The sequence below is a fragment of the Trichoderma asperellum genome, chromosome 1 (genome assembly GCF_020647865.1).
Source record: "Trichoderma asperellum chromosome 1, complete sequence".
Classification (NCBI taxonomy): Eukaryota; Fungi; Ascomycota; class Sordariomycetes; order Hypocreales; family Hypocreaceae; genus Trichoderma; species Trichoderma asperellum.
Genome location: NC_089415.1, coordinates 5108326 through 5133218, shown reverse-complemented (window position 1 = coordinate 5133218; position 24893 = coordinate 5108326). Strand labels below are relative to the sequence as shown.

Genomic DNA, 24893 nt, shown 5'->3' with positions numbered 1-24893 from the left:
TGGCTAAATCTAGAAGAGAAGAAATAGAAGAAGGAAAAGAAAAGACGCAAAGAAGAAACCCGCCACATAGGTTATACAGTATTCACTTCATTCTCTTAAAGTGTCGATAATTGCTGTCCTCTTCTTCAACCTGCCTCTTCAGACTAGACCCTATAATGGGCGTCCTCAGCCGGCTCAACAGCGATTTGAACTTATCAAAGTACGACAGCGGAGCGCCGAGTCTCCCAATGTCTTCGAATATGGCCTCCAGGCTATGCAGGTGTTGGCTCGCCGCCTCAGGAAGCAAATTAAGCTCCGCTATCACAAAGTCCATATCCCTGTCGCCGATCAGATTGAGATATAGGTTGTGCTCTGTTCGCGTCGTGCCGCGGGTGGGGGAGAAGGCAACGACGGCGTCGTCGAGGACGTCGACGTTTTGGTTGCGGGATACAACGGCGGAGAGGATGTGGACGAGCGTGCGGGCGGCAGAAGTTGCCTCGGAGGGCTGGAGCGGCCGATCGCGTGTGTATATGCACGATTTGATGAGTTTCGTGCAGCCTAGGATGTGTCTTGCTGCCCAAGAGGCGTCTGGTGGCGTTTCTGTCGAAGACGTTGCTGCGGAGGCTGGGTCTGAGGCGTATGAGTCGAAAACGCGGAGCACGCGGTCGACTCGCTGGGAGAGCTTCCTGAACAGGTCGTTGATGGGATCTCTGGGGCGAGATACCGATTGGAAATAATCGAAGAAGTGGTGGTTGTCGAGCAGCATGCGGAGGACTGTGTGGTCTAGATCATTGCGCTTCAGCACTTTCTTTCCGCGAGGCGTGCTGCTGCTGCTGTCAAAGATGTCTGGGCGGAACTCTTCCGGCGGCATCCCATAGACGGCTGATAAGAGTTCTCGAGACTCTTGGACTCGGCAAGATGCCATGTCATCTTTTGAGACGGCTTTTGGGTCGACGACTGGGCAGTGGAGACCATCGGACAGGACGTCAAGGTGATGCTCCGAGATGGCTGTGAAGGGATCGCCGAGCTCCTGCGCGAAGCCATCCTCAGTCATGGTGAGAGGTGTTTTGGGATCGTAATCGTAGAGCGTCTGCTTGGCAAGTCGATCCAGGAGCCATATCAGGTGCGAGCATGGCTCAAGCTCTCCGCCATGCCCGCACGAGCATGTTAGCTGCGAGGCAGACCCGTCGCCAGAAGCGCGGATGCGAACAGACTGGGTGACGAGTTCAGTCATCTGAAAGGCATATGTGTCGTCAATGAGCCGGCATTGCTGCAGGGCAATTGTCGGTGGCTCACTAAAGACCCTTCGTACTGCGTCCTGGGCTTCTTCTGGGAGGTGATCGATGGTGTAGGAGAGCTCAGACGGCGATTGCACAATGGCGGGCAGTTCGTCGTCATCGTCACCGTCATCGTCAGAAATCTCCGAGTACGACTCATAATCAGAGCTTGAATCTTCCACCAGTAGCTCTTGGTGGTGGCCAGCCTCTGAAGCAGCAGGAACACCCGTTCGACTAGTGGCCGACATCTCTTCGAGGGTCAGTCTGCTGAATGGGGCAACTGGTATTGGCATTGAGTTGGCCGTAGGGTGGTTGAAGGAACTCTTTCTCTTTTCGTTATCATTAACCAAAATATGGTTATGGTACAGTAAGAAAGTTAATCAAAAAAGGAAGACTTGACGGTTATATAGAAGGACGCGAAGATATGATGTCAAGGGGGCGGTATGACTTGCTCTAACCAACAACATTAACCAACAGCAAGGGGGATATAGCCGAGCCTCTCTTTACTCATGGGGTTGGTGTAAGGTGGTTATGAGGTAGAATGAACACACTAAACGTGCATAAAACCTCGTAAGGGCAGGAAAGATCTCGTGCTTCTCACTTGTCATTGGACGAGAGGCTATGAGCTTGGAGGGAAGGCTGTCTGCCATAAACTCCATGTCTCGCCACAAGAGAAGCCACCCACCCGGCTCCCTATGCCCAGGGATGTCATCAATGCACCTTGGAAAGGGGCTGTGAGGGAGTCAAAAGGCAGAGAAGCCTAGTACCAGCACAATGGAACGGTCTCTGACTGGCCTGGCGATGCCGGGACTGGGCCGGGGCCTCAGCCGGTGATGTGGGACCCGGCCGGAGGCTGTTGCTATTGGCGGTTCAGCCAGGTCCATAGGATGAACACGTCGTGATACTAGAGTTCGTTCTAATGGAGACTGGGATCTCAATTGCCATCTCCAGCCTCCTATTGGACTCTCCGGATAATCCAGCTGCACCACAACCCACTCTGTCATCGCACATGCCCGGATACATTGTCCCTGGCACCTAATATCACAGGACATGCTATATGCACCAGCATAAGTTCCTGACGTGGCTCCGTCGTTTTGCTCTAGACTGCATATCGTGAGGCTTCTTTGTCCTAAGGTGAACTCATGATCAGCCTCGTCTCCCAGCTCTTGGAAGATACAAACCTGTTCCTGGAGCATGGCCAGGCCGGACGACTGACCTAGCGTGTGCAGCCAAGCCCTTCTGCTGTTATATCGATACCTCGACCTTAGTAGGAGGCCTGAGGCTTTCCATCGTGCTGTTCTCTTGGAAATGGCCTGGAGATGTGAATCAATCAACTGTCAGCCTGCTCCGCGCGGCTCGCTGCAGCTAGAAGATGAGGAGGACTCTGTATCTGCGGCCTCATGTACATGTAGTTTTGAAACCAGCCGGAGACGAACTCCACAAAGGCGACCGCAAAAGAGACCCGAAGCGCTGCGCCACGAACTCGCCTAGGGTCCTCGCTACAGCGCACTCTGGCACTAAAGAGTTGCTGCTTCAGAACCCTCTGCACAGCGCTCCAGGGCCAGACAAGCAGAAGCGACAGCGCTCTCGCAACGCTGCACCGCCCGCCCAATGTCCACTTTGGCCGGCCCGTTTCTGCGGCCCGGTCTCCATCGCGGCGTTGGTCGAAGCCCATGAGCAGTCCATTCGTAATTCACGCTTTCTAGAACACCGCCCGCGAGGCGAGGCCATCTCTGCGACCGGCTTATAAGCTTTGGATGCGACTGAGATTTATTCCCAAAAATACCTCTACGGTAGATGTTCTGGGGGTCTCGAGCCATGTCGGCGGCCCGCAAGGCGTTTTTCTTCCTCTTTCGCCCGGCCATCGAGTAGAGAGGTGTCAGCAAGTGCCGCGCTCTCTCTCAGGTCATCTGAAAGTGAAACGGTGTATCATGTATCATGTTGCCTGTAGCAGGGGGGGAAAACGATGACCAATGTTTCATAGAACAAAGAGAAGGTGTTACGACTACGATTATACGTTGACTAAAGCGGGTAGGAACGTCTATGGACTTTAGTAGTTGCTAGGTTACCATCAAATATTATGTCATATTAGCCACTGGTAGACAGCCATTTGGCGAATAGTTGGTCAATTCCATTTGATTCTATATCGTCTATGTCGTACGTCATTGAGTTCCGGATAGTAGAATACTTTTGAGCAGCTCTTCACCATCTATCACAACGGCAAGGGGCCTGTCTTGGCTGCCAGGCGAATAAAAGCTGCAGCAAATCATAAATATTGAAACTGGCTCACTCAAACGAAAAAAAGAAAACTTCCAGCCCTTCCTTCAGTAAACTTGGTCAAAGGTTGGAATACGCGTGCGCAGTTGGGACATGCTGTTGATTTCTCAGGTCAAGGCCTCGACAGGCAGCAGATGTTCGCTAGTAAACATGGCCGCAAAGTAGGCTCCGTCCAAATTCCGAAAAAACTAAAGCAGTTTATGTGTGACTTGCCGTGTCGTCACTTGCCGTATAAACGCCCTTTGAATTTCCCAGCTCCCCAATCTGAACCCACCCCTTCCATTCCCATAGATATAAGACTCATTTCGTGATTGATTGATTTGTTTTTTTGAGGGGTGACTGAACCGGTGACTACTGGCATTAAGGTGAACAAGATGAAGTTGTGTGCCAGCCAAGGCGGGGAAACAGAAAATAAATAAAACGATAATAGTGCGTATTGTTGTATCACTCCGTGGGCAACGTTTCGAATGCTCGGTTTTTAGGCAAACGACGGTAGAGCTGCGCGTAGTCCTTCTGCAAATCGGACGGCTCGGGTGTGGACGTGCCCACTGCTCGGAGTGGCCTTGGCTGGCGACCTGCCCTTTCGCAGGATTGTTTTGATCTCTGACGAAGAAGAGGAGGACGATGATGATGAGGAAGACCGGCCCGCAGACGAAGAAATGGTCTTCTTCTGCAGGTTGCCTACAGACCGGTCGGATTGTCAATCGATGCCGTGCTGCTTTTTGAGCTGCGCTAAAGATTCCCGACGGGCGTCGAGGTCCTCTTTAGATTTTACCATCTTGTCGGGCTGATGATATAATACTGCACAGACGTGTCAGCAGGGGCGTTGCTAGCGTGAATTAAATAGTAAGCTCGTCCAGGACGCGCCGTCACGTACCAACGAGATAACGGTTCTGGAAGTTGAAACCGTTCAATTTGTCACAGGCTTGCTTCGCATCCATGACATCTTCATAGACTACAAAGGCGGTACCCTTGGTGTTGTTGGCAATGCCTTGACGAACCTGGCTGTTGGGTGGGTTAGCATGGCGTAACTCGACAAAAACAGATATATGGACGACAGCAATGACGATGGCGAGATCGAAGAGGAGCGGGTTCTTGGACATACCGGATAGGTCCGAATTTTCCAAAGAGGTCGAAGAGCTCTTCAGGAGTAACGTTGTAGCTGTGGCAGGTTAGCGTCGGTTGCGTGGCACTCGTCTCGATTCGAGATATCGTAGTCGATGGAGGCATACCTCAGGTTCTTTACGAACAGAGCGCTATAGAAAACTGGTCAGCCAAGGTTCTTTTATGCCGTTCTCTCGGTCATCAAGGCGAGGCGTGCCGGCCTTTCGGTCGGAGATTCGGGGACCGCGAGGCTCGCAGCACGGCCAGACTGGCGATAAGGCCGGAAAAACTCACCGATTGACTTCGGGGGCAAGTTTCCCGCCGCGACTACTCATCTCTTGGATGATTGAGGTTGTGGTGGTGATGCTTCAGACTCGAGTAGGGTCGGAGGTGGCGCCGGAGAGGGAATGCGAAAGATGGATTGGAAACAAGATTCCCGGGTGGAGGCACAAGTCGCAGGACGGCCAGAGAGAATGGGCGATTGCGGGTGGGCCCTGATAGGACGAGCGCACGTGACTCGCCTTTTTCGCCTTATTGTGAGGTACGTACCGGCTCTTGCGGTGCGGCGCCCCCACTTTTAATATTTTCTGGTGGTGCGAATTATTAGCGCTGCTATCAAGACACGTTCGACTGTATCTGCGCTGCCTCGGTGGGAGGAAAAGTACGGCATAGATCGCTTATTGTAGATGGATCTGATAAGCTGTCGCGACGGGCTGTCACGACGACAGTGGAACAAGAATAGAGGGCGGTTTCATTCCCCAAGTTATCCCGCACGCCCACAGATGCTGCTCGCTTCAGCCTGATCGCCGCTACAATTACCCGTGAAATCAGTCACACCATATCAACTCACAGTCGCCTAACCGCGACACAGCGGCCACAGAAGAGGACAGAAACACGGTCTATCAAACCAAAATCCACCCGCGCCGCACAAGCACGCACAATGGCATCACGCGCCAGCCTGCTGCAGCGATTCACGGTGGGGACCAGTCTTTGATGAGTCAGGCGACAGGCCATTCAGGGGGGCAGTCTGGCCATGCACCCCACGAACGTCTCGGCTTTGACGGCCGACCGACCAGCAGAGAATCCATTTGCGGAACAGTCTGATCTTTTGCTACGAGACTAAGACCTATTCGTGCTAACTGCCAACACCAACTCTGCTGTCAAGTCGAGATGGGACGGAAAGAGTATCTTGGCCTGGACATATCTGCTTATCTTATCTCTAGATAAGAGATGCATTCAGCCACTGCTTCAAGCCTCATGCGTAATTAACTGGGTATATTTCGCTTCAACGACGAATGACGTTGAGAATGGACCGTATCGGTGCCGTTAAAGTGGCCATACGTGAGCCATTAACCCTACGTTTTCATGGCTGAGGAATAAACTATGAGCGCAACATCAGCCCGAAACGGAATACAATGCATTACCTACCTAGGCATGAGTAAAAAAATTGCAGCCTCAAACATGATACATCATAATAGAAACGTACCTACTTAGAAAAAAGGGGAACTTATACTTTTTATAAGGTTAAGGTAGGCAATGTTCTAGAAAGGAGGCATTTTCTAGACCTGATATAGCGCCGTGCAGTGCACTTAGTGGAGGTGAGTCTATAGTGAAGGCCTTAACGACGGCCGTTTTCAAAGCAACAAACCGCTCCTTATTCAGCTGTTTACTCAGCACATTTCCTCCATGATTTTGAAATCCTTTTAGATGCATTTCCCTTTCCTCTATTTCAAAGGTGCATGTGTTATTTAATAAACATTGCTATAATGGTAGCTTATTTATCTCGCCTTACTTCTATCAAAACTGTTTTTACTGGACATCGAGTATCGGAGCCGCGTACACTGAGTTGCGCTCCATGAATTGCAGCGCTATGTCGACGTCTTTCGGCCAGAGTATTTTATCAGTGTTTGATGTCTGGGAGGACTCGCTAGCATTTCTTTCTGAAATACTAGAGTCTAGAGAGGCGCCAACCGATGAAATACAAAGTCTCTTTGACCAGAGCCTCGCTGGAGGTGCAGAGGACTGGCATTGCCTGATCGACTGTGCACGGTCAATGCGATGCATGCATGATCACGATCCTGACAGCCTTAACGGCAGCGACATCCTAACTTTTGTTTGTGAGATACTCAATGGACGCCACGGAGAGCCATCCCCTCCCGAGGCTTGGGGAGAGACGGATCGCCTGATTGCGCTCGCGAAAGACTTGGAGAGAGATGTTGAGATCTTACCACCCTCGTATCCTGCTTCGCAGCAAGCTCAGGAGATTGAATCAAGAAGACCACGCGTCAAAAAAACGCGACTAGGAGTAACATCTCATTACTGGGCTGACAGGCCTTCGACCCAAAGTGGCAGCATAAAGAGCGAGCAGAGCACGCGTTTGGACCGTTCTGTACCTGGATCCGGCTATCGCCAATGCAGCCAAGCACGATTACACGAGGAGGCCATCCATCCGGGCACGAGTACTTTCATTGACGCTGTTGGTTTTGACGACCCACCTTCAAATATCGTGGCGTCACTCGACTGTCCCCGCTTGAATAACCTAAGGTACTCTCATACCTTATGGAAATCAGAGGATGAGAGGAAACCACCAAGAAGCCAACGCTCTGCTGAATCACCATACTTCTCGCAGAAACCGTCAGCAAGCAACAGTCCATCAAAAACACGGCCGCCACCGGGTACTATTTCATGTATTCCGTTTCCTCCTCTTGATTCATCGTCGTTTGGGATAATTCAAGAGGAGCTGGCCCATGACCCATTTTGGTTACTCATCGCAATCACGTTTCTGATCAAGACGAACGGGAAACTAGCTCTGCCTGTTTTTCGTCAGGTGAGAGAGCGATTTCCTATGCCGGCTGAGCTATTAGATCCGTCCATCGAAGGAGAGCTCCTTGACATGATACGCCACCTGGGCCTTCCCAACGTGCGGCTAGCATATATCCAAAGGTATGCAAAGGCATTTATAGAAAACCCTCCCAAGGCTGGCGTACGGCATAGAGTGAGGAACTATGACAAACGTGCTATCAGTCCTCTGTGGAGAGATACCAGCAGCGGCGACTGTGAAGATCCGGAGAGGTCGCATCCACTACCTGATGGCGACAATCAGGATCTCGAAACATGGGAGATTGGACATATGACTCAGGGCAAGTATGCCATCGACAGCTGGCGCATATTTTGTCGCGACGAGTTGCTGGGTCGAGCCGAAGACTGGAACGGGAAAGGCCGGGAGCCGGAGTTTCAACCTGAATGGATGAGAGTGAAACCAAGCGACAAGGAGCTCCGAGCCTGTCTACGATGGATGTGGATGCGCGAAGGCTGGGAATGGGACCCAGCGACGGGAGAACGCACGGTATTGAGGGAGGAGATGCGAAGGGCTGTGAACGAAGGGAGGGTTGAGTATGATGATACTGGCGCACTGAGAATATTGGCCGAGTCGAGCGATGAAGATGTCATGGAGATGGCATGAAGAAAGCAGGAGGAATCTAACAGCAAGTTTATAAGCGTATATTAATCGGAGAGAGAAGATATGGGATGAACCATTTAAGCACTTTGATTAGATGGATGTCACATAGACGCATGTTGGAGATAGACATTTGTTAGTCTTGGCATTTGGATAATTCGCGTTATCAAAGGACAGAGAATAACTGTAGATACATATGTAAGTGAAGCGCCGAATTTTCCCCGGCTATGAATGACAAGAAGAGTGACAAACTCACGTCATTAATCATGCAGAGAAGATAAGACGACTTTGACAGGGAGCTGCCGCATCTGATCCGATTTAGGCTTGCCTGTTACGCGCATTCAAAACAAATGACACATGTCTCATCACTGCCAATAGCGCAGTTGCGGAGTATGTGTTTCAAGGGACTTTGGCAGGGCTCCGCGATTTAGCACGGTACCTACCTGCTTTGTTTAGGGCACCGCAACCGAAGTTCCCGCATTTTGCATCATTATTCCAGCCATTGTACAAGAGGAGAAGAGCGCCGGAATCTCTCCAAGTGGACCGGGTCTAGCGGTCCCGTAGGCGCCACTGCTACTTGCGATTGTTTACCTAGGTAGGCAGGTGGGCACTTGGGCATTCTTCTTTACACATGGAGGCAGAGGACATTTGGTTCGACGAAGTCGTCTACGCAGTTTCTCGCAAATGAGGAATGCAGATGATTCTTCCAACGAGGCGTCGGTTTGCATTACATGGTGTTGTCGTTCTTCCTGTGGGGGAACTATGCAGACGACATTGTCCACCTGTAAGTCAATCTTGAGGAACACAAGGAGCAGCTTTCCATTGACATGGGTAAAGAAGCCTCTGTCATGCTGCGCCAAAAGAAGAAGGGGGGAACAATATATACAATAGCAAAACTAGGTAGATACTTAGTAAATATGAGATTTCAGAAGGCAAGGGTACCTGTGGGTTTCAAGATTAGGTCTTGTTGGGAAAGCTTGGTTGAATAGGGATCCTCAATAGAAGATGCGGCTGTGCGTCACATGCTAACTGCGTTGGACATGGTCAGAGACCAGATGTACAGCAGCGCACAGGTTTAATTCAAACTTGCCTGCCTGTCCACTAACTGTTATGGAACCTAATTTCCCAAGAAAAAAAAAATCAAACACAACGCACACTCAGGAGCTTCTCATGTGTAACAAGTCCTTCTGATCAATGTTCTGCTGTGTCAGCGGAAACAGAAAAGAGAAATAAATCCTGCCACTACCAAGAATAACCTGATGCCAAGAACTTTTGCCGCGATAGCTAGTGGTACCTTCTATTATCTTAGTAGTAGTTTATTTTTGGCGCCTCTCACCCCGCTTGCCGCATTGCGTACAGGTACTAGATCCGGCAGCCCGCAATGGCGCTCACGTAGGTATCACTACTGCAGTGCTGCAAGCATGCAAATAGCCTGCCTGGAAAACCTTGAATCGGGGCCGGTTCACGCCTCGCCACAGGGCCCCAATTAGGGAGGTCCAGCTGCTGCTGACCCGGACGCAGCTGTATTAGGGATCTAGTATTACTTGCTCGCTGCTTGGGGGGGTTCTACGGGACGTGTCAAGCTCAGGTAAGTCAAAACGCCGCCGTCAGAGGTTGGCGCGCTACCTGCTAGCACTGTACCGCAGGTACCGGCAGCAGGCATTCGCCTGGTATGTACAAGCCTCCCTCGGCAAAGCTACATGCCGTCGCGCACAGCTTCGCGCCGGCCACAAGTCCTTGGAGGGGCCATCGCAGGTACCTGCGCAAGAGACGAAAAAGCCAAAGCTGGGGATCATCCATTGATTCGACTCCACCACCTGGTAAAAAGTGGACACCTCGGGACCTGCAACATCACGGGATTTGGAAAGGACACAGTGGTATGTAGCAGGATAATCCGAGCGCTTTTGAGGTCATAGCCATCACAAACTTATCCCCCTTCGCCCCTCCTCTGGCTGCAATTTCGCTTCTGCTTCTCCGTCGCACAATTGTCCTCATCCCATTCAATTCGACCATCGGTGCTTGTTCTGAGCTGCCTCGGGCGCGCTGCTGCTTGTTGATCTTGCCAGCTCTTTTGCTTTGGTGCCCCCCCGGATCGGATCGCATCTCATCTCATCGCATCGCGCTGCACCGAAAAGCTCTTCTTTCACTTCCCCAGGGAGCTCCAATTCGCCCAAGTCGCTGAATAGGGCCCGCAGCCGTCGACAACACCCCCGAGAGGCAGACGAGGAAGCAAGGCCGAGCTTGGAATAGGAAGAAAAAGTCACAGGACAGCTCTGGTCAAAATGTCGCACCGTGGTCCTTCTGGCTATGGCATTGGTGGCCCCAGCGCCTATCCTGGCGGCGGCGGAGGTGTTGGCGTTTCTGACGAGTCCAATGGAGGCAGCATCTTGGATCAGCTGCGGCCGTACACCAGCAAAGTCGAGGATATCCTGGACACCGCCAGCGAGCCCATCAAGCCGTAAGTTGTCACGATCACGTAGGTAGAGGGGTCAAGCAGCTAACGCGCCGGCGCATTGTAGGTATCTGCCTGCTATTGGAAGATTTCTGATCGTCGTTACCTTCCTCGAGGATGCGCTCCGAATCATCACCCAATGGAGCGACCAGCTGCTGTACCTTCACGACTACCGCCACAGTAAGAATTGGCCCCAGCACATTCGCACATGTCCCAATGTGCAGTATTCTGGAATGTATGAGCTAACACGTTGACAAGTTCCATCCGGAATCACTCATATCTTCCTCCTCTTCAACGTCGTCGCCATGGTCTCCTGCTCCACCCTCGTCATCGCCAGAAAGTACTCTGATTACGCTGTTGGAGGTCTCATGAGCGTTGTAGTTATTCAGGCTTTCGGCTACGGCTTGATCTTCGATCTCAACTTCTTCCTGCGAAACCTGTCCGTCATTGGTGGCCTCCTCATGGTCCTCTCTGACTCTTGGGTCCGCAAGACCAAGGCCTTTGCTGGTCTCCCCACCTTGGACGAGAAGGACAAGAAGATGTACTTCCAGCTGGCCGGTCGCGTTCTCCTCATCTTCCTCTTCATTGGCTTCGTCTTCAGCGGCGAATGGTCCTTCTGGCGCGTCCTTGTCTGCATCCTTGGCGCTGGCGCCTGCGTCATGGTCGTTGTGGGCTTCAAGGCCAAGTACAGTGCTACGCTGCTCGTTGTCATCCTGAGCGGCTTCAACCTGTTGGTGAACAACTTCTGGACTGTAAGTTTTCTGCGCTGCTTTCTCTTCTCTACGTGTTTAGCTAACATGATGCTTCCTATAGCTTCACGAGCACCACCCCCACAAGGACTTTGCCAAGTACGATTTCTTCCAGATTCTGTCCATCGTCGGCGGTCTGCTTCTCCTGGTCAACAGTGGCCCCGGCCAGTTCAGTATCGATGAGAAGAAGAAGGTTTACTAAATCCGAAGAAAACAAAAATACGGACAACCCCCGATGTTTGGATTTGATGGCACGTGAGCAACACTGCTCTTCTACGATCTGGAATTGCATCACAAAAACTCTTTGTTGGAGTTATTTTTTTCTACCTTTTTTTGGGTCGTCTGGGATCAATGGGAAGTGGATTTGCTGGTATGAGTCTACATGATGAAGTATGGACCTTTTAGGATGTTGCAAGTTATGCACATACTACATAGAGAAGAAAACGAAAAACGGTATCTATGTCGGGAGTCACGGAGGGAGAAAGGAATCAGGAAACATAAAAAAAAATCTGTTAACTCTATGCATACGTTTTATGCCAAGCTTTATTCATGGTATATTGGCCACGATGTGAATGCGGGCTTAACATGCCTGGCTTTAAGGCCATGTATCGATTCTGTTCGCCCAAAAATCTCAAAGGTATAGTTATTTTAGTGTATGTTGATGCTATTGCTTGATACGACATTGCTGCTCCTCTATCTCACTTTTATTACTGTCATCAAAGTCTAAGTATATCATGTCCTCCTCTTCTTCATCTTCTTCATCTACCTCGTATGCATCCCGTCTATCTCCTTCAATGCACAACCAAACACGGGTTTTAAATGGCTTTAGATCACCGATTTTTCGGCTTGATGGCCACCCACGCTTAATCTTGCGGTAGAGAAGAGCGCACACTCTTTCACCCGGAAATTCGACAGAGACTTGCGCGCTGGAAGATGTTTGACCATGGCCATGCACTATATTGAGAGCGAAAATAGTAGCCTAAGAGTAACCGTGCCAGAGACTATAAGTGAAGAAAGCTCGGCAATTTTAAAATTACTTATAACTTATTGGTCCTGAGCTGACCCTATAGTGATGCCCGGGTTGGTCAACGTTTAAAGGCCAACTACCATCTAAATCTTCTCGTGGTGCAGTGCAGCCATTTCGATTCAAGATTTCGTCTCAGGTAAGCTAATAGCTTTGTCAAACCACGAAGTAGAATTATCAAGCGATTATTCGCTGTCATTGGCTTCGTCATTTGAATCTTGAGATTGGTAACGCTAGAATGTTTAATGGACCGCCCATACCTATCACAGTTGTTACTACATTGCTCGCAGAACGATACGATGAAAGAGGCAGCACAGAAGCATTAGAAGAGGCGATAAAAATTATGGAAGAATATGTTGAAGCAGATAATCAAGGCCATGCACCACTATTTGGGCTCCTTGGAATTAAATTTCTAAACCGCGTTACTGCGAAGCGAGACAGGAGGTTTCGCGCATGGCAGAAAATTTTCACAAAACCATTTTATTTTTTGCAATCTATGGTGATAGAGGAAGTATGTTGCATTAATCACTTCATTGACTTGCAAATCCTCGATAAAATCCTTTCCCATCGATACGAAGAGACATGCCAGATAGCACATCTCACTACAGCGGTTTCTTCTGAAGAAAGTCTGTTTTGCTCTCACCGGAGAATCATCCCAAAATCATATACGCGTACTGCAGTCCCGGATGGATGTTTTGCAAGCTATTTAACAGGACAAAAGATGTTGAAAAGAACCATGAGATGAGACTCATTTTCTTCTTGCGTGGCGAGAAATTTCCAATAGGCAATCCGTCCATCGAGCTAGTTGTGGTATTGGCGCACTTATAGTTCTCCTTGCACTGCGGATGGATGGTCGCGCTATAGATGTTGGAATCGCTGTTATTAATTTGCTCTCAAACCTTCAATGACGGTCTCTCAGCCTAACCGACCAAGAGTGCCTCGTGTTAATGTTTAAAGGTAGCGTCTGTTCTATTTCTCGTGCTTCTTTCTTCTACGCGCCGCCTATACAAAGCATTTTAGTATTTTGAACAGGGCCGTGCAGTCACTATCAGCCAGATGATAGACGATCGCAGCGATTCGTCAATCCTTCAGCAGAGTCGCCTTATAATTGCCGGTCGGTATCAGTGACTTGTTAATGGAGTTAGTTCTATGTACCAGTCCCGGGGAGAATCACAGGAGTATTCTCGAGAAACACCGACATTAAGTAAATGAACTTGACCAATGCTTGATAAGATTAGGGCTCTCTTTTGGTTACGAGCGCTTGTTGATGGGGAAAACTGCTAGAGACCTGCATCAACATCAACGTGTAGGGGAGGGAAAAACCGTCATTGTAAATGTAATGCCCACCCGCAATGATTCCTTTCTCATTTGTTTGGCTCTGGGAAAGTTGTGTTAAGCGCATCATAAACATAATCAAGCTCATACGAGCCAATCTGAAGAAGGGTCTACCCAAAGTTTGGAGGATAGGCGGCAGCTTCGGAAGCCAGATATCTTTTCACGATGCGGGATACCATGAGCATGGAGCTCTGGATAATGCCTGGTCTATGGTAATATCATCATATACACCGTCAATCAAAGCACTCGAACATTCTCATTTCCAATTGAGGCGGGCGAAAGGAGTACAACCAGGATACTTATGAATCTAATGCAAACTACTCCAAAAAGGGCAAATGAGAAAAAGGCTTTCAAGCCTCTTCATGATATACTGAGAGAAAAAGATGAGATCATGCCAATAGCTCAGGTTAACGTCGACACTGCTGGGCTTGATCATCCTAGTGTAAAGTCTTGAGTGCCCTCGAAGAAGATTTTATTGCCCACTTTGCCTGCCATGGAATATCTGATAAAGACGTTCCGCCCAATGGCGGCCTAATTCTGCAGCGCAGTGACGCAACCTGCCACCATATACAGCAGATCATCTGGCGGTTCAGGATATTACCCGTCTCGGACTCACTCATGCCAGAATCGCTCATCTCTCAGGTTGCTCAACTGCAGAAAATGAAAAACACAATAACGGATGAGGTTACCCATATTATGAGTGGATTCCAAGTGGCTGGATAACCTCATGTAGGATATCTTTGGCCAGCTGCAGATGAAGTTTTGTGTAAAAATGCCGCGGAGTTTGACCCTCTGCCCTTAGTTAAAGATGGGAAAAAATGCTATGGACGAAGATTTTGCATGATATCTTCAGAAACTGGCGATGAAAGCACGAGAAGAATCTCCTACCACACCACACTCGAATAGGCGTAACTTGTGCATTACGGGACATAAGGCACAGTGTCGCATAAAATGTATTCAAGGTAAATTCCATGGTATAGCAAAATGACTGAGAATCTTGGGTGACTTGATAGCTAATATCCGATCTTATGATGATGGACATTACACGGTTTCTAAACAAAGAACTCGAATCGTCAGAGCAACCCAAGCTTTCACGGCTTGCCACTAAGAACGGGCCGAAAGTTAGGCCCGGCCCGGCCCGGCTCAAGTGCTCTTTGAGATGCTTCTTAACAGAAGTTGCTCGATATACCTAGAAACTGTCGGATTTAAACGACGACGTTGTGTGTATAATGTCGGGCAGCAACGCTAGGGGCGTCAGCGTCAAAATCATCATGATAGGAATCCAAACAATCCTAAAGCCACAGCTCAATTTCAGCTAGTAGTCTTCTATATAATACTATTCACTAAACGAATTTGACATTAGGATGAATTTCCAACTTTGGGCTACGCTTGGTTACATTTTGCTCTTAACGTATTATTATTTTAGTTTATCTGGGAGAATACCCTCAAGAAGGCATCAATTCTGCCTCGTCCACTATCACCTCTAAAATAGACTGCTCATTTGTAAACCACAATTGAAGGGTCCCACGCATCGGAAAACATGACCACCCCACTTCGCCATGCTTATGTTCAGACTGGTAAGAACTGCTGACTTTTATCCCTTTCAACTCAATAGACGTTCCTGAACGGTTACGCGTGACTTGAGTAAAGCACAAGCATGCAGGGCTCTTGTAAGTGCATACTGGATCCACGCCAATTCGGCATTCGCCGAGGGCACGCTGGGAACCATTACCGTATTCAGCGAGTATCCCCCGACAGAGGCCAGTTTCAGCATCCGAATATATCTGTAAGAGTACTATGCCCTCCAGGGGAGCAGATGAGAAACATGCTTCCTGGAAAGGAGCCTTACTAAGCCGGGCAAATGGTGTTATCTCACTGCTCTCGTTAGGATAAGCACTCATTGCCGATATAGCCGCAAGTTCCGCCACGTTAAAGATGAGCAGCAGCTGTTCTTTCACAGGCCATATGAAATCTTGCGTTGGCCCTAGGAAACGAGGTCCGACTATAACATCGCCAGCCAGTTCAAAGCGAAACTATACGAGTTAAAAAGGCAGCCAGGCTTGGGGGAAAAGGGAATACCGTACCAAGTAAGAATAGTCAGCTGCAGCCCATGGGGATCTCGTGAACTTGTGCGGAGCACGAATGCCAAAGTGGGTAATCCGATCTTTTGAAGGGAGAGGGACGTAGATCCAAGCAGCGTGGCGTTGTCGTTGGCGTGAAATGCGATCAAACGTTGTTTCAGGGTGAGCCCGTCTACGTGTGTGGCCGTGTATGGCGAGGGTGGATCCATTTGCTACGAAGAATGTGAGAGAATTCGCTTTTCTTAGATCAATTGAGGCAAACTGGGTGGTGCCTGTGATGCTTGGCATATTCTGGAGGCTTTCTAAAGACGGCGGCGTTGGCGTGTCCCAGAGCTGAAGATCGACTGAATCCTTTGGCACATCTAAGCGCCCCAGACCCGACTGCGGTGTGTTAATAAGGTTGCATACATGCTGGAATATGATGAGATAGTATAACGTACTTGGAATTGCACTGTTACGTCTCTTAATCGCTCTTGCGCCTCTATGATATAAACTTCTGTATCCGATCGTTTACCGGCAAATGGAGGATTGTCCACCAGCCTCTCAATTCGTTTTAAGCCCCAGCAGTCAATTGTAATCCTCACGATGGGATGGAGGCTCTCATTGACCACGGCATGTCCACCTCGCTCCCACGAAGCGATTTCGGAGAGTGGCAGTGATTGTGGCCAGCTCTGTTCTTGGCTATTTAAATCAGCCGCCAGATCAATAATAGCACGATAGCGGCCAAGAGGGCTTGGTTGAGCATATTCCCCTATCATATGCAATATCTCAGCTGGGACGGCCGTCAGTTGGGGCAGGGAGCAAGCTGTTGCTGCAAGCTGCATCGTTTTGCTTGCATCGACATCAGGGACTAATCGAAGGGATGGGGCTCCGTGCCAAGGTCTTCTCCACGTCGCCGTCAACCACAGGCGATACAGCGAGTCGTCGTTGTTGCAATGTAGTCGAAATAAATTGTAACAATCGACGTGGATCGTTGCGGCGTCCGCGGCTCCATCGTTGCATTGAGAGCACGAGGGTTTGCGGCAGAAGTACCAGTCGATATCTGGCGCTGTATCATCACTGGCACCGTAGTCAGGGAAAGTGTAGGCATTGATGACTTGAACAGAGCGACTCTTGCGAATGGCTGTGCTGAAGCATTAGCAATGACCGAATAGGCTTAAATGAGGCTGTGGAAACATATCAGTACCCGCAACGATCTTCTGCCCAAGCCTGAAGTCATCACCACAGGCTCCGCAACGGGGATGCAAAGAGATGTGCGGCCGAGTCATGATGGGACTGGCTGAATATTATCAAATTTATGTGCAAATTTGGCGATGGCCAAAGCTGAAGTTCTCGTTGTTCTGGCAATTATTTATAGTAGGAAGACGGGAAAACGTCATCCGTCCAGCACGAGACTCCATTTCAGTTGGAATGCAGCAACGCCACAAGAAATATACTTTATGCAGACTCAATCCGGGCGAGAGCAGCATTCGCCAGAAGAGGCAATATTGTTGGTCGCTGATAGCACATGTACGTCGTACCTATGGAAGGATCAGATGCCGTGCTTGTCAGGGAGCACGAACGAATCACAGGGGTTGGTGGGACGCCCTATAGTGGTATTGTGAAGAAGAAGTAATACAACTGCTCCACATTATTTTACAAATGATATAGTAATGGAGGGAGAATTAAAATGGTAAACTTGATCGGGTGTTGTACAGCGTATAAGAAGTGCATGTTTTTATTATGTACATTACTATTATGCTACACAAACGTCATGGAATAGTATCAAGGTTGATATTCAAAGTACAAGCATACAGGGATCCTTACTGCCTTAGTACCTACCTACTTGACACACTCTTCAAATACATTTACTTATAGTAAACATACAAAGTCAAATGCACATACACATATACACATATATAAATGTACCTGATTCATATAGAATGCTAAATAGAAAGCTATTTTTATTGTATATTAGCATAGAGTTATATTTTGCATGTGAAATGTCGAGTTTTGAGATCCTAGACTACATGTACTATACTAGGTTAAAAGACATCTTGTTTTGGCGGGGCGGATCTCATTTTAGCCCACACCTTGATTCTAGCAATGGCTGATTAAGGAAAATAATCGCAAACTCCTTTCGTGGGATGCTAAAGGGAGGGGGGGGCCGCCATCTAGAAGTGAAATCCTCCGAAAGGCTAGCAAATCCGAGACTAGCAATAAAATTCCCGTTGCGAATTTCGGGATATAATACTCCGTATGAGTCCAAGGCCATATCGACACATCAAGACATCACCTCTCAGGCGCTGGAAAGTCGTTGGCCCAGCCGACTGTGTCAGCTTGCCATATACTTATTAGTATACCTACCTATATTAGGTCATTGGTATTAGTACTACCCCGACGGCGTGTAACGCATTGCCGCTTCTACTGACCGTTTTTGTCAACTCCCATTAGTCAGACGGTATCATTCATATAAACTCCTCAGTGGGAATCATGTTCCATCTAAACCTCGACTCAAATGATTCACTCTTACTAAATCTCTCTATATATATCTCCATCCAGAAAAGACGCTGTCGTCATTCCTAGGCTTCATTTTTGTGCCTCAGGTTGAGTGATGCTGAATCGCCGGCATCGAGTTCAAGAAGACAACTTCAATGACGGAGCACCGAGTTTTCTTCGCCACCTTACTGCGGATGCAATGCGTCAAGTGATGATATTGTATAGGTAGTTGACACGGGCTTTACCGCACTATGATGCTAGCCGTATCCTGTGTCCCATGCTATGTTTAGAGAGTTGCGGATTTTATATGCCCTGCCCACTGCTCATCTTGAAAATTGGAGACGTCGGAGATAGTAACATTATTTTAGTGTTAGAGAGTGCTAAACCCAGCGCAGTCTACATGTGGTGAGCGGTCAGGACGATGTGGATACAGCACATAATAGTCTAAATAGCAGCAGAAACAGGGATAAAGAACAATTGAGGCTGAGCCGAAAGCCGCTTATTATGCGATGGAACTTTTTGGGCTTCATTTCCTGAAACAGTTTTTTTTTTGGTGTGTCTTCTTTCCCCCTGTGCTTTTTTCTTCTTTTTTGTTCTTCTCTCCTTGTGAAATCCGCTTCTCATAGCCAAGGGGCCATCGCGCGATCGCCAAGAGACCAAGTGGTCTCCTCTCTGCCTCTCCACTACCTGAAACCTGCATCTATCCATCCGGCCGGGGTTACAGCGCTGCAACATCCCCAATGGCGGAAGCACTGGGCACCGCCATTGGCGTGATTGGCTTCATCGGCCAGCTGTTTGACGGCTGCGTCAAGGCCTACGGCTACTTCACCACGGCGGCCAATCTGGATGCCGACAGCCAGCGGATGCTGTGCAAGGTGCGCATCGAGGAGATGCGCCTGACGGTCTGGGGCCGGGAATGGGGCGTCGCCGAGGGCAAGTTTGATGCGCATCTGAGCGAGAGGAATCCGCAGCTGCGGGTGTTGGCGACGCAGATCCTGGAGCAGCTTCACGGCACGGTGACGGACTTCAGGAAGCTGCAGGATCGGTATGGCCTGGTGGGCGAGGAGGCGGCGGCGGAGAAGAATGGCGGCCACGAGTCCATGGGCGACGATGAGAAGAAGAACAAGACGAATGGAGCGTCAAAGAGGAGCACGAGCACGAATGAGAGGAGCTGGAGGAGGGAGCTTGGGTTGAGGACAAAGTGGGTGATAGGAGGTAAGGGCGTCATCTAGCATCTCTGCGTGCGAGTGAGTGTGAGAGTGAGAGTGAGAGTGAGAGAGCATGAGGGTGATGACGATACGACGACATATATACTCACACATGGCCCCCTCACAGACAAGGACAAGTTCACCAATCTCCTCAAAGACCTCAAAGGCACGTATAAGCCCCCATCCACACACCAACAAGAAACAAGCTGCTAACATCAAGCCCCCCAAAAAAAAGACTTCAACGACGGCCTCGAACGCCTCTTCCCCCCCTCCCAAGTGCCCTCCTTCCAGCGCGCCTGGACTCACCAGCTCCTCGACCGCGCCCAGCGCGACCTCGCCGAGCTCTCGCTCCTCGAAAACGCCTCCTCGGGCATCTACCCGCAGCTCACCAAATCCGCCACCCTCAAGAAGCTGCGCATCAACCTCGACAGCAAGCCCCAGTCGTCCTTCAGGCCGACCTTCGCCCTCAAAGTCGACCGCTCCTCGCTGGCCATCAGCCAAGTCGTCGTCGACAAAGGCAGCAGCAGCAGCAGCAACGCCGATCACCAGCGCCGCTGCCACGGCCACCACAACGTCGCGGGCGACGTCCTCGTCGAATGGGTCGACTACGACCGCGAGGCCATCGACGAGCGCGTCGCCCACGTCCGCCGGATGGACGACCTGGCGCGCATGATGCACTCCGCGTCGGAATGCCACCCGGACCTGCACAGCATCGACTGCCTCGGCTACACGGACGACTCGACCAACAGCCGCTACGGCCTCGTCTACAAGGCGCCCGCCTCGTCCCACTCGACCCTCAAGACGCTCATCTCCAGCCCGGACCTCAAGACGCCGGACCTCGACGAGCGCATCCACCTCGCCCGGACGCTCGCCGTGGCCGTCTGGTCGCTGCACTCGCTCGACTGGCTGCACAAGTCGCTCTGCAGCTCCAACGTGCTCTTCTTCCCGTCCGCCTTCTCCACGTCGGCAAACTCGCCCACCGCCTCGGCCGCCCTCGTGCCGGACATCTCGCACCCGTACCTCAGCGGCTTCGACGCCTCCCGCCCGGAACTCGACACCGCGCTGTCCGTGGCGCCCAAGAACCCGTCCATCGGCGATCTGCACCGCCACCCGGGCTCTCTGCGCGGCAGCCCGCACATCAAGTCCTTTGACATCTACAGCTTCGGGCTGGTGCTTCTCGAGATTGGGCTGTGGAAGGTCCTGCAGGCGTACTACAAGGCGCACTACTCTGCCGAGCGCTGGCGCGATAAGGTCGTGCTGGCGGTGCTGGTTCCCGCGCTGGGGAGTAAAGTTGGCAAGCGGTACAAGGAAGTTGTGGAAATGTGTCTCCGGGTGGATGAGGATATGACGAGTATCGAGGCTGGGGAGTTGATGGAAGAGGTCGTGAGTAAGCTGGAGAGCATCCGGGTGTAATACGATTTTTATGATGATTCGATGACGACTGAAAGAGCATGATGATAATGAACGAATCAGCATAGCATAATGGCAATGATGAGATGGCAAAAGCGCATATAACAAGCATATAGACGAGCTGGTATTATTGGTTATGGGAAAAGAAATGCTAATGTTATTTATTACCGTCTAAACTTTCAATCACAAGAACACAAAGTCACAGCCCAAAGAGATTGATTCTTTAATAGTTCAGTTGGTAATTAATTAGAAAAGTTGATTGAATATCATGCACAAAATTGATATATGAACAAACACCCCCCACCACCACTTGCCCTTATTTCATAATTAGGACAAGCAACCGACAGTAGCAATGTTGCATTACCCAAATGCTCAATTCCACACTCGTTAGACCAAGTCGGTAGTCGTATTAACCAAAGAAAAGATAAGAAGTATGAAGAGCAAGAAGAGAAGAGGAAGGAGAAGAAAGAGAAGAGATAACAGGAAAAGAGCTTGAAACCGTTAAAAAAAAAAAGGATAACCAGTACCATGCTAGAAAGAAAAAAACGTTGAGAGAAAAAAAGACCAATATACCCCAGATTCGTCCGTTCCCTTTCCGTCCATTGCGCCATCGCCGTCGTAGCTTTCTTGTTCCTCGTTCTCTCTCTCTCTCTCTCTTCAGCCTATGTTAGCTTTTCTTCTTTGCCCCCCCTCTTCCTCTTCATCTTCAGCTTCCCTCTGTCAACTTATGGAAAGTGGACAATGCTTGGATGCAGTGAGAGCGTTAGAAGGTGCCTCCTAGTCCAAAACTCGCAAATGCAACAACTTCCAGCGTTGTAGTAGCGGTGGTAGTGGTGGTGGTGGTGTTGGTGATATGGTGGTATAAAAGTCATCCTGCTTCTCGCCCGTCGCGCCTTGGAAAACTAAAACGCCCGTGTATATGCATACGCATGAATCGCTCGTAATAGAATAAAACGTGAAGTCATGATCGTTAAGATGAAAAGTTTACAAGGTGCTCAGCCATTTCCTTGTGAATGGCCGTTCCGGCTCGTCGCCTGGTCACGGTTGCCTAAGACGTGCCAGAGACTCTTCGAGCGGTCGACGAAGCCGCTGGTGATACGCCTGCCCCGGCGCTCCCAACACGGCCACTGGTCTTGCGGACACCAGCAGATTCCTTGGACCGCAACGGTGAATCCGCAGCTTGCCGTCTCGCGCGGACCTTGGCAAGTGTACCAGACTGGCTGGGGGGCCGTTCCGCAGATTTAGGCTTCACAGTGCCAATGTTCTCGGCATCAAAAGAAGCGTCGTTATCGATCACGAAGCTCGTGTTCTGACTTGTCGACGTCTTTTCGGCAGTTCGGTTTGATGATTGGGCCGCTTTGCGTTGTTTTCGCATCCGCAAATGGTGCAGCTGCTCTTCCTCCGACTCTGGGTTCCCCTGGGATCGGCGTTGAGGCGGCGCCACAGCAGCAGCAGCAGCCTCTGCCGCTTGTGCCAAAATCTGTTCCTCAGACCCCGATCTGCCATATGGATGATGGCGATCCCGTGCTGCCTTTCGCGGCTGGCCAGGCGTTGGCGCTGGCAGATAGTCCTCATGCACTCCGACATTGCTGCGGTCGTGGTCCACCTCGCTGAGTGGCGTGCGGTTGGATGGGCTGCGGTTGGACGGTGTCGCCGCCTGAGCGTTTCGCGAAACTTTTGTGGCTCGCATAGGTGTGCTTGGTACTTGGTGACCGCCAGCGGCAGCGGCAGCGGCAAACTCCCTTCTGAGCTTTCGCTCGATGCGCTCTTCGATCCACCACTCGCGGAAAGTTCCCTGGTTCAGATGCAGCCAGTGCTGTTGAGGCCCAACAACCATGCCAGGTCTCATAAACCGCATGAAAGAGATAACCTCGTTGGCGGTGAAACCATGGCGGTATATCAGATAAGCACCAATCAGGCAGCCAGTACGGCCCAGACCAGCCTTGCAGTGAACAGCCACGCCCCTCTTCTTGACGGTAATTGTCTCGTGGGCCATGCGAATGAACTTGCGAACCATGGATAGAGGGGGGCAAGTGCCGTCATCGAAAATCATGTCAATGTGCTGGATTCCCATGGACTCAAAGTAAGACGGAGAGTAAAGATGCGAGTTCAATCGGACGACCAAGCCAATATTGCGCTCGGAGAAGTGGGAGAGCACATTCTTGAATGGCTGGGGCAGAAGTGGGTGATCCTCGACGGCAGCGACGTCCCTAGGTAGCAGCGGATATAGCTCAGAACCCTCGGTAATCTTGGCCACCGGCGTGTGCTGGGGAGAGGCAAAAGCAAGGAAGTTGGGCGTGATCCAGTTGAAGTCGCCGTGCTCGACTCGCTCGTACATCTCATACTGGTCCAGGTCAAAGTTATCCAAGTCGCAGCACTTCTCCTCCTTGGCCTTCCAGACACCATACACTACATCTTGGACGCTAATTCCGTAGTCGGCCTGACTGTAGCCAGCATCTCGGAAAGGCATCAACGGAGGGTCGATCTGAGCAATCGGGGCCAAGGCCAAGTGAGGCGGCCAGTTTTGGATCAGAACCATGTAGCAAGCCAACATGCAAGCGGCATTTGCGCGGCCTAGAAATGATTCGAGTTCCGTTAGTTGGGCCATTACAAGATGCACTCCGTATGAAAGGGCTGAAAACTCACTTCTCGGGTCGGCAAGACTGTAGAAGACAATGGGTCGGTCTCGGTTCTCCTTGGCGCCCAGAATATCGTGGAACTTGATGGCAAACCGGTACAGGTGCCCGATGTGCAGAGGGCCAAAGTCGTGGTGGAACGCGTTGTACAGAAGAGTGTCATCGACGGTGAAGTAGCAGGGCGGGTTTTTGTTGGTGACCAGAGGCGCCGGAGCAGCGCCGTCGGCATATCGAGAAGCTCGTTTTCGGGGCGATTCGGTGCCGGGCAGCGGCGTGTCTGGATCCGGGGTACGAACGTAGGCGCCGAGATAGAGTCGGTCTGCGAATCGAGCAAATTGTTAGCGCCCGAAAAGAAGATGATTTGGCGCCATCGAGAAAAAAATCCCAGCGCTTAATGTGAAAAAGCCACAAATGCTCGTTCGATGAGAGGAAACCGCCATACCTGGAATGTATTCGACTACATGGCCCAGGTTCTGGGAATGTCTGGTAGCAGGAGCCATATTTCCAGGCTCGCTTTTCGCAGATCGCAGTAGCAAATCGTTGTCCGACGAACAGTACTAATATACCACAGTGAAGAATGCTGAATTGGGGATGTAAAAAGAGATATCGAATTGCGCGGTGCAGGTGCGCAAAACAAGGAAATTAAAGCTGCGGTGAAGCTCCAAAAAAGGGTCGTGTGATCGGTTAATGTAAACAACACAAACGACAGCTAAAAGGGGGGTTTTGCCTCTGTGGGATTTTGATATCCCAAAAAAAAATCACCAGAGTAGCTCAATTGAAGCCGTAATAATTCACCGTCGATGAGTCTTTCGTCTCGTCGCAAAGGAAGAATAATACGTTGGGGGATAGCGGATGTTCCGGGGGGGGTGATTGCCGCGACTGCACGATGGATACGCCTTGTCTGCGCTCGGTCTCTATCTCCTTTAGTCTCTCGTCTCTTCTTCCGTCAATGCTCTTCAACCAAGGCTTCCAAGCAAAGATGTGAATTGAAGAAGAAGAAGACTAGACAGGCCAAGCCTTCGTTTTGGGAGGAAGAGGCAAGAAGGGATGGAAGGAGGAAAGGAAGCCGTGGGCGAGAGGGGAAGCGAGAGGATTAAAAAAATAAGCCGGTGATGTTTGGACCTGGTGATATGTATGGGCCGTCACGGTGTTTTTGTAACAGGGGTTCCCGCCCAGCCCAGCTGCAGATGTTATTCTTACAGGGCCCTTTCAGCCCCTATGAAGCCTGCTCCCCCCCGGTGCAAGCAACGCCTAAAGCCAGCGCAGCGCTGTTATTGCGGGTCGCGGCTGCGTCACCACGGCAACATCACAACATGGCCCAAGCTGATGCTCTGCTGGCACGCTAACTGGAAGCTGCTGCGGAGATACGTACCCCCGTCTTTTTTTTCTGCCCACAGCCAGTTGGGCTTCGACACCGCTCGCGCCA

The 24893-nt window shown here is 50.4% G+C and overlaps 8 protein-coding genes across 9 annotated transcripts; 3 read left to right on the top strand and 5 right to left on the bottom strand.

Moving 5' to 3' along the window:
• Positions 1–82: 82 nt before the first annotated feature.
• Positions 83–1549, bottom strand: TrAFT101_001582 (uncharacterized protein; the record flags this gene model as incomplete). The annotated part of the gene is made up of 1 exon (XM_024903581.2): positions 83–1549. One exon carries the CDS (start codon positions 1547–1549, stop codon positions 83–85), a length of 1467 nt encoding a protein of 488 aa, XP_024762694.2.
• Positions 1550–2586: 1037 nt separating this feature from the next.
• Positions 2587–2931, bottom strand: TrAFT101_001581 (uncharacterized protein; the record flags this gene model as incomplete). The annotated part of the gene is made up of 1 exon (XM_066126366.1): positions 2587–2931. The coding sequence occupies one exon, from the start codon at positions 2929–2931 to the stop codon at positions 2587–2589; it is 345 nt and encodes a 114-aa protein (XP_065982467.1).
• Positions 2932–4233: 1302 nt separating this feature from the next.
• TrAFT101_001580 (uncharacterized protein) lies at positions 4234–4972 on the bottom strand (the record flags this gene model as incomplete). The annotated part of the gene is made up of 5 exons (XM_024899688.2): positions 4234–4334; positions 4411–4538; positions 4639–4695; positions 4766–4789; positions 4932–4972. The coding sequence occupies 5 exons, from the start codon at positions 4970–4972 to the stop codon at positions 4234–4236; spliced, it is 351 nt and encodes a 116-aa protein (XP_024762692.1).
• Positions 4973–6276: 1304 nt separating this feature from the next.
• Positions 6277–8557, top strand: TrAFT101_001579 (uncharacterized protein). Its single transcript, XM_024907752.2, has one exon. It carries the CDS (start codon positions 6493–6495, stop codon positions 8098–8100), a length of 1608 nt encoding a protein of 535 aa, XP_024762691.2. The 5' UTR covers positions 6277–6492; the 3' UTR covers positions 8101–8557.
• Positions 8558–10033: 1476 nt separating this feature from the next.
• On the top strand, positions 10034–12054 carry TrAFT101_001578 (uncharacterized protein). The gene is made up of 4 exons (XM_024899596.2): positions 10034–10552; positions 10614–10726; positions 10805–11298; positions 11360–12054. The coding sequence occupies exons 1-4, from the start codon at positions 10377–10379 to the stop codon at positions 11495–11497; spliced, it is 921 nt and encodes a 306-aa protein (XP_024762690.1). The 5' UTR covers positions 10034–10376; the 3' UTR covers positions 11498–12054.
• A 2933-nt stretch (positions 12055–14987) lies between these two features.
• On the bottom strand, positions 14988–17074 carry TrAFT101_001577 (uncharacterized protein). Of its 2 annotated transcripts, XM_024907751.2 has the most exons (4): positions 16922–17074; positions 16176–16858; positions 15739–16116; positions 14988–15687 (listed from the first exon to the last, which is right to left on the bottom strand). In XM_024907751.2, exons 1-4 carry the CDS (start codon positions 17001–17003, stop codon positions 15100–15102), a joined length of 1731 nt encoding a protein of 576 aa, XP_024762689.2. In that variant the 5' UTR covers positions 17004–17074; the 3' UTR covers positions 14988–15099. The 2 variants fall into 2 exon arrangements, with proteins under 2 accessions (XP_024762689.2, XP_065982466.1); XM_066126365.1 differs by having other exon boundaries at positions 16176–17074.
• Positions 17075–18237: 1163 nt separating this feature from the next.
• TrAFT101_001576 (uncharacterized protein) lies at positions 18238–21034 on the top strand. Its single transcript, XM_024907750.2, has 3 exons — positions 18238–19428; positions 19549–19587; positions 19657–21034. Exons 1-3 carry the CDS (start codon positions 18954–18956, stop codon positions 20832–20834), a joined length of 1692 nt encoding a protein of 563 aa, XP_024762688.2. The 5' UTR covers positions 18238–18953; the 3' UTR covers positions 20835–21034.
• A 26-nt stretch (positions 21035–21060) lies between these two features.
• Positions 21061–24563, bottom strand: TrAFT101_001575 (uncharacterized protein). The gene is made up of 3 exons (XM_024909581.2): positions 23910–24563; positions 23478–23786; positions 21061–23405 (listed from the first exon to the last, which is right to left on the bottom strand). Exons 1-3 carry the CDS (start codon positions 23965–23967, stop codon positions 21880–21882), a joined length of 1893 nt encoding a protein of 630 aa, XP_024762687.2. The 5' UTR covers positions 23968–24563; the 3' UTR covers positions 21061–21879.
• Positions 24564–24893: the final 330 nt, after the last annotated feature.

Excerpts from the sequence above, each read along its gene's own strand:
- TrAFT101_001578 (XM_024899596.2), top strand. The coding sequence starts at position 10,377 with ATGTCGCACCGTGGTCCTTCTGGCTATGGCATTGGTGGCCCCAGCGCC. Across the intron at positions 10,727-10,804 it reads CCTTCACGACTACCGCCACA|TTCCATCCGGAATCACTCAT; the intron begins GTAAGAATTGGC and ends CACGTTGACAAG. Across the intron at positions 11,299-11,359 it reads TGGTGAACAACTTCTGGACT|CTTCACGAGCACCACCCCCA; the intron begins GTAAGTTTTCTG and ends TGCTTCCTATAG.
- TrAFT101_001577 (XM_024907751.2), bottom strand. The coding sequence starts at position 17,003 with ATGACTCGGCCGCACATCTCTTTGCATCCCCGTTGCGGAGCCTGTGGT. Across the intron at positions 16,117-16,175 it reads ACGTAACAGTGCAATTCCAA|TCGGGTCTGGGGCGCTTAGA; the intron begins GTACGTTATACT and ends AACACACCGCAG. Across the intron at positions 15,688-15,738 it reads CAGCTGACTATTCTTACTTG|TTTCGCTTTGAACTGGCTGG; the intron begins GTACGGTATTCC and ends TAACTCGTATAG.
- TrAFT101_001575 (XM_024909581.2), bottom strand. The coding sequence starts at position 23,967 with ATGGCTCCTGCTACCAGACATTCCCAGAACCTGGGCCATGTAGTCGAA. Across the intron at positions 23,787-23,909 it reads TGTAGTCGAATACATTCCAG|ACCGACTCTATCTCGGCGCC; the intron begins GTATGGCGGTTT and ends CTCGATTCGCAG. Across the intron at positions 23,406-23,477 it reads CAGTCTTGCCGACCCGAGAA|GCCGCGCAAATGCCGCTTGC; the intron begins GTGAGTTTTCAG and ends AATCATTTCTAG.
- TrAFT101_001576 (XM_024907750.2), top strand. The coding sequence starts at position 18,954 with ATGGCGGAAGCACTGGGCACCGCCATTGGCGTGATTGGCTTCATCGGC. Across the intron at positions 19,429-19,548 it reads GACAAAGTGGGTGATAGGAG|ACAAGGACAAGTTCACCAAT; the intron begins GTAAGGGCGTCA and ends GCCCCCTCACAG. Across the intron at positions 19,588-19,656 it reads TCTCCTCAAAGACCTCAAAG|ACTTCAACGACGGCCTCGAA; the intron begins GCACGTATAAGC and ends CCCAAAAAAAAG.
- TrAFT101_001579 (XM_024907752.2), top strand. The coding sequence starts at position 6,493 with ATGAATTGCAGCGCTATGTCGACGTCTTTCGGCCAGAGTATTTTATCA.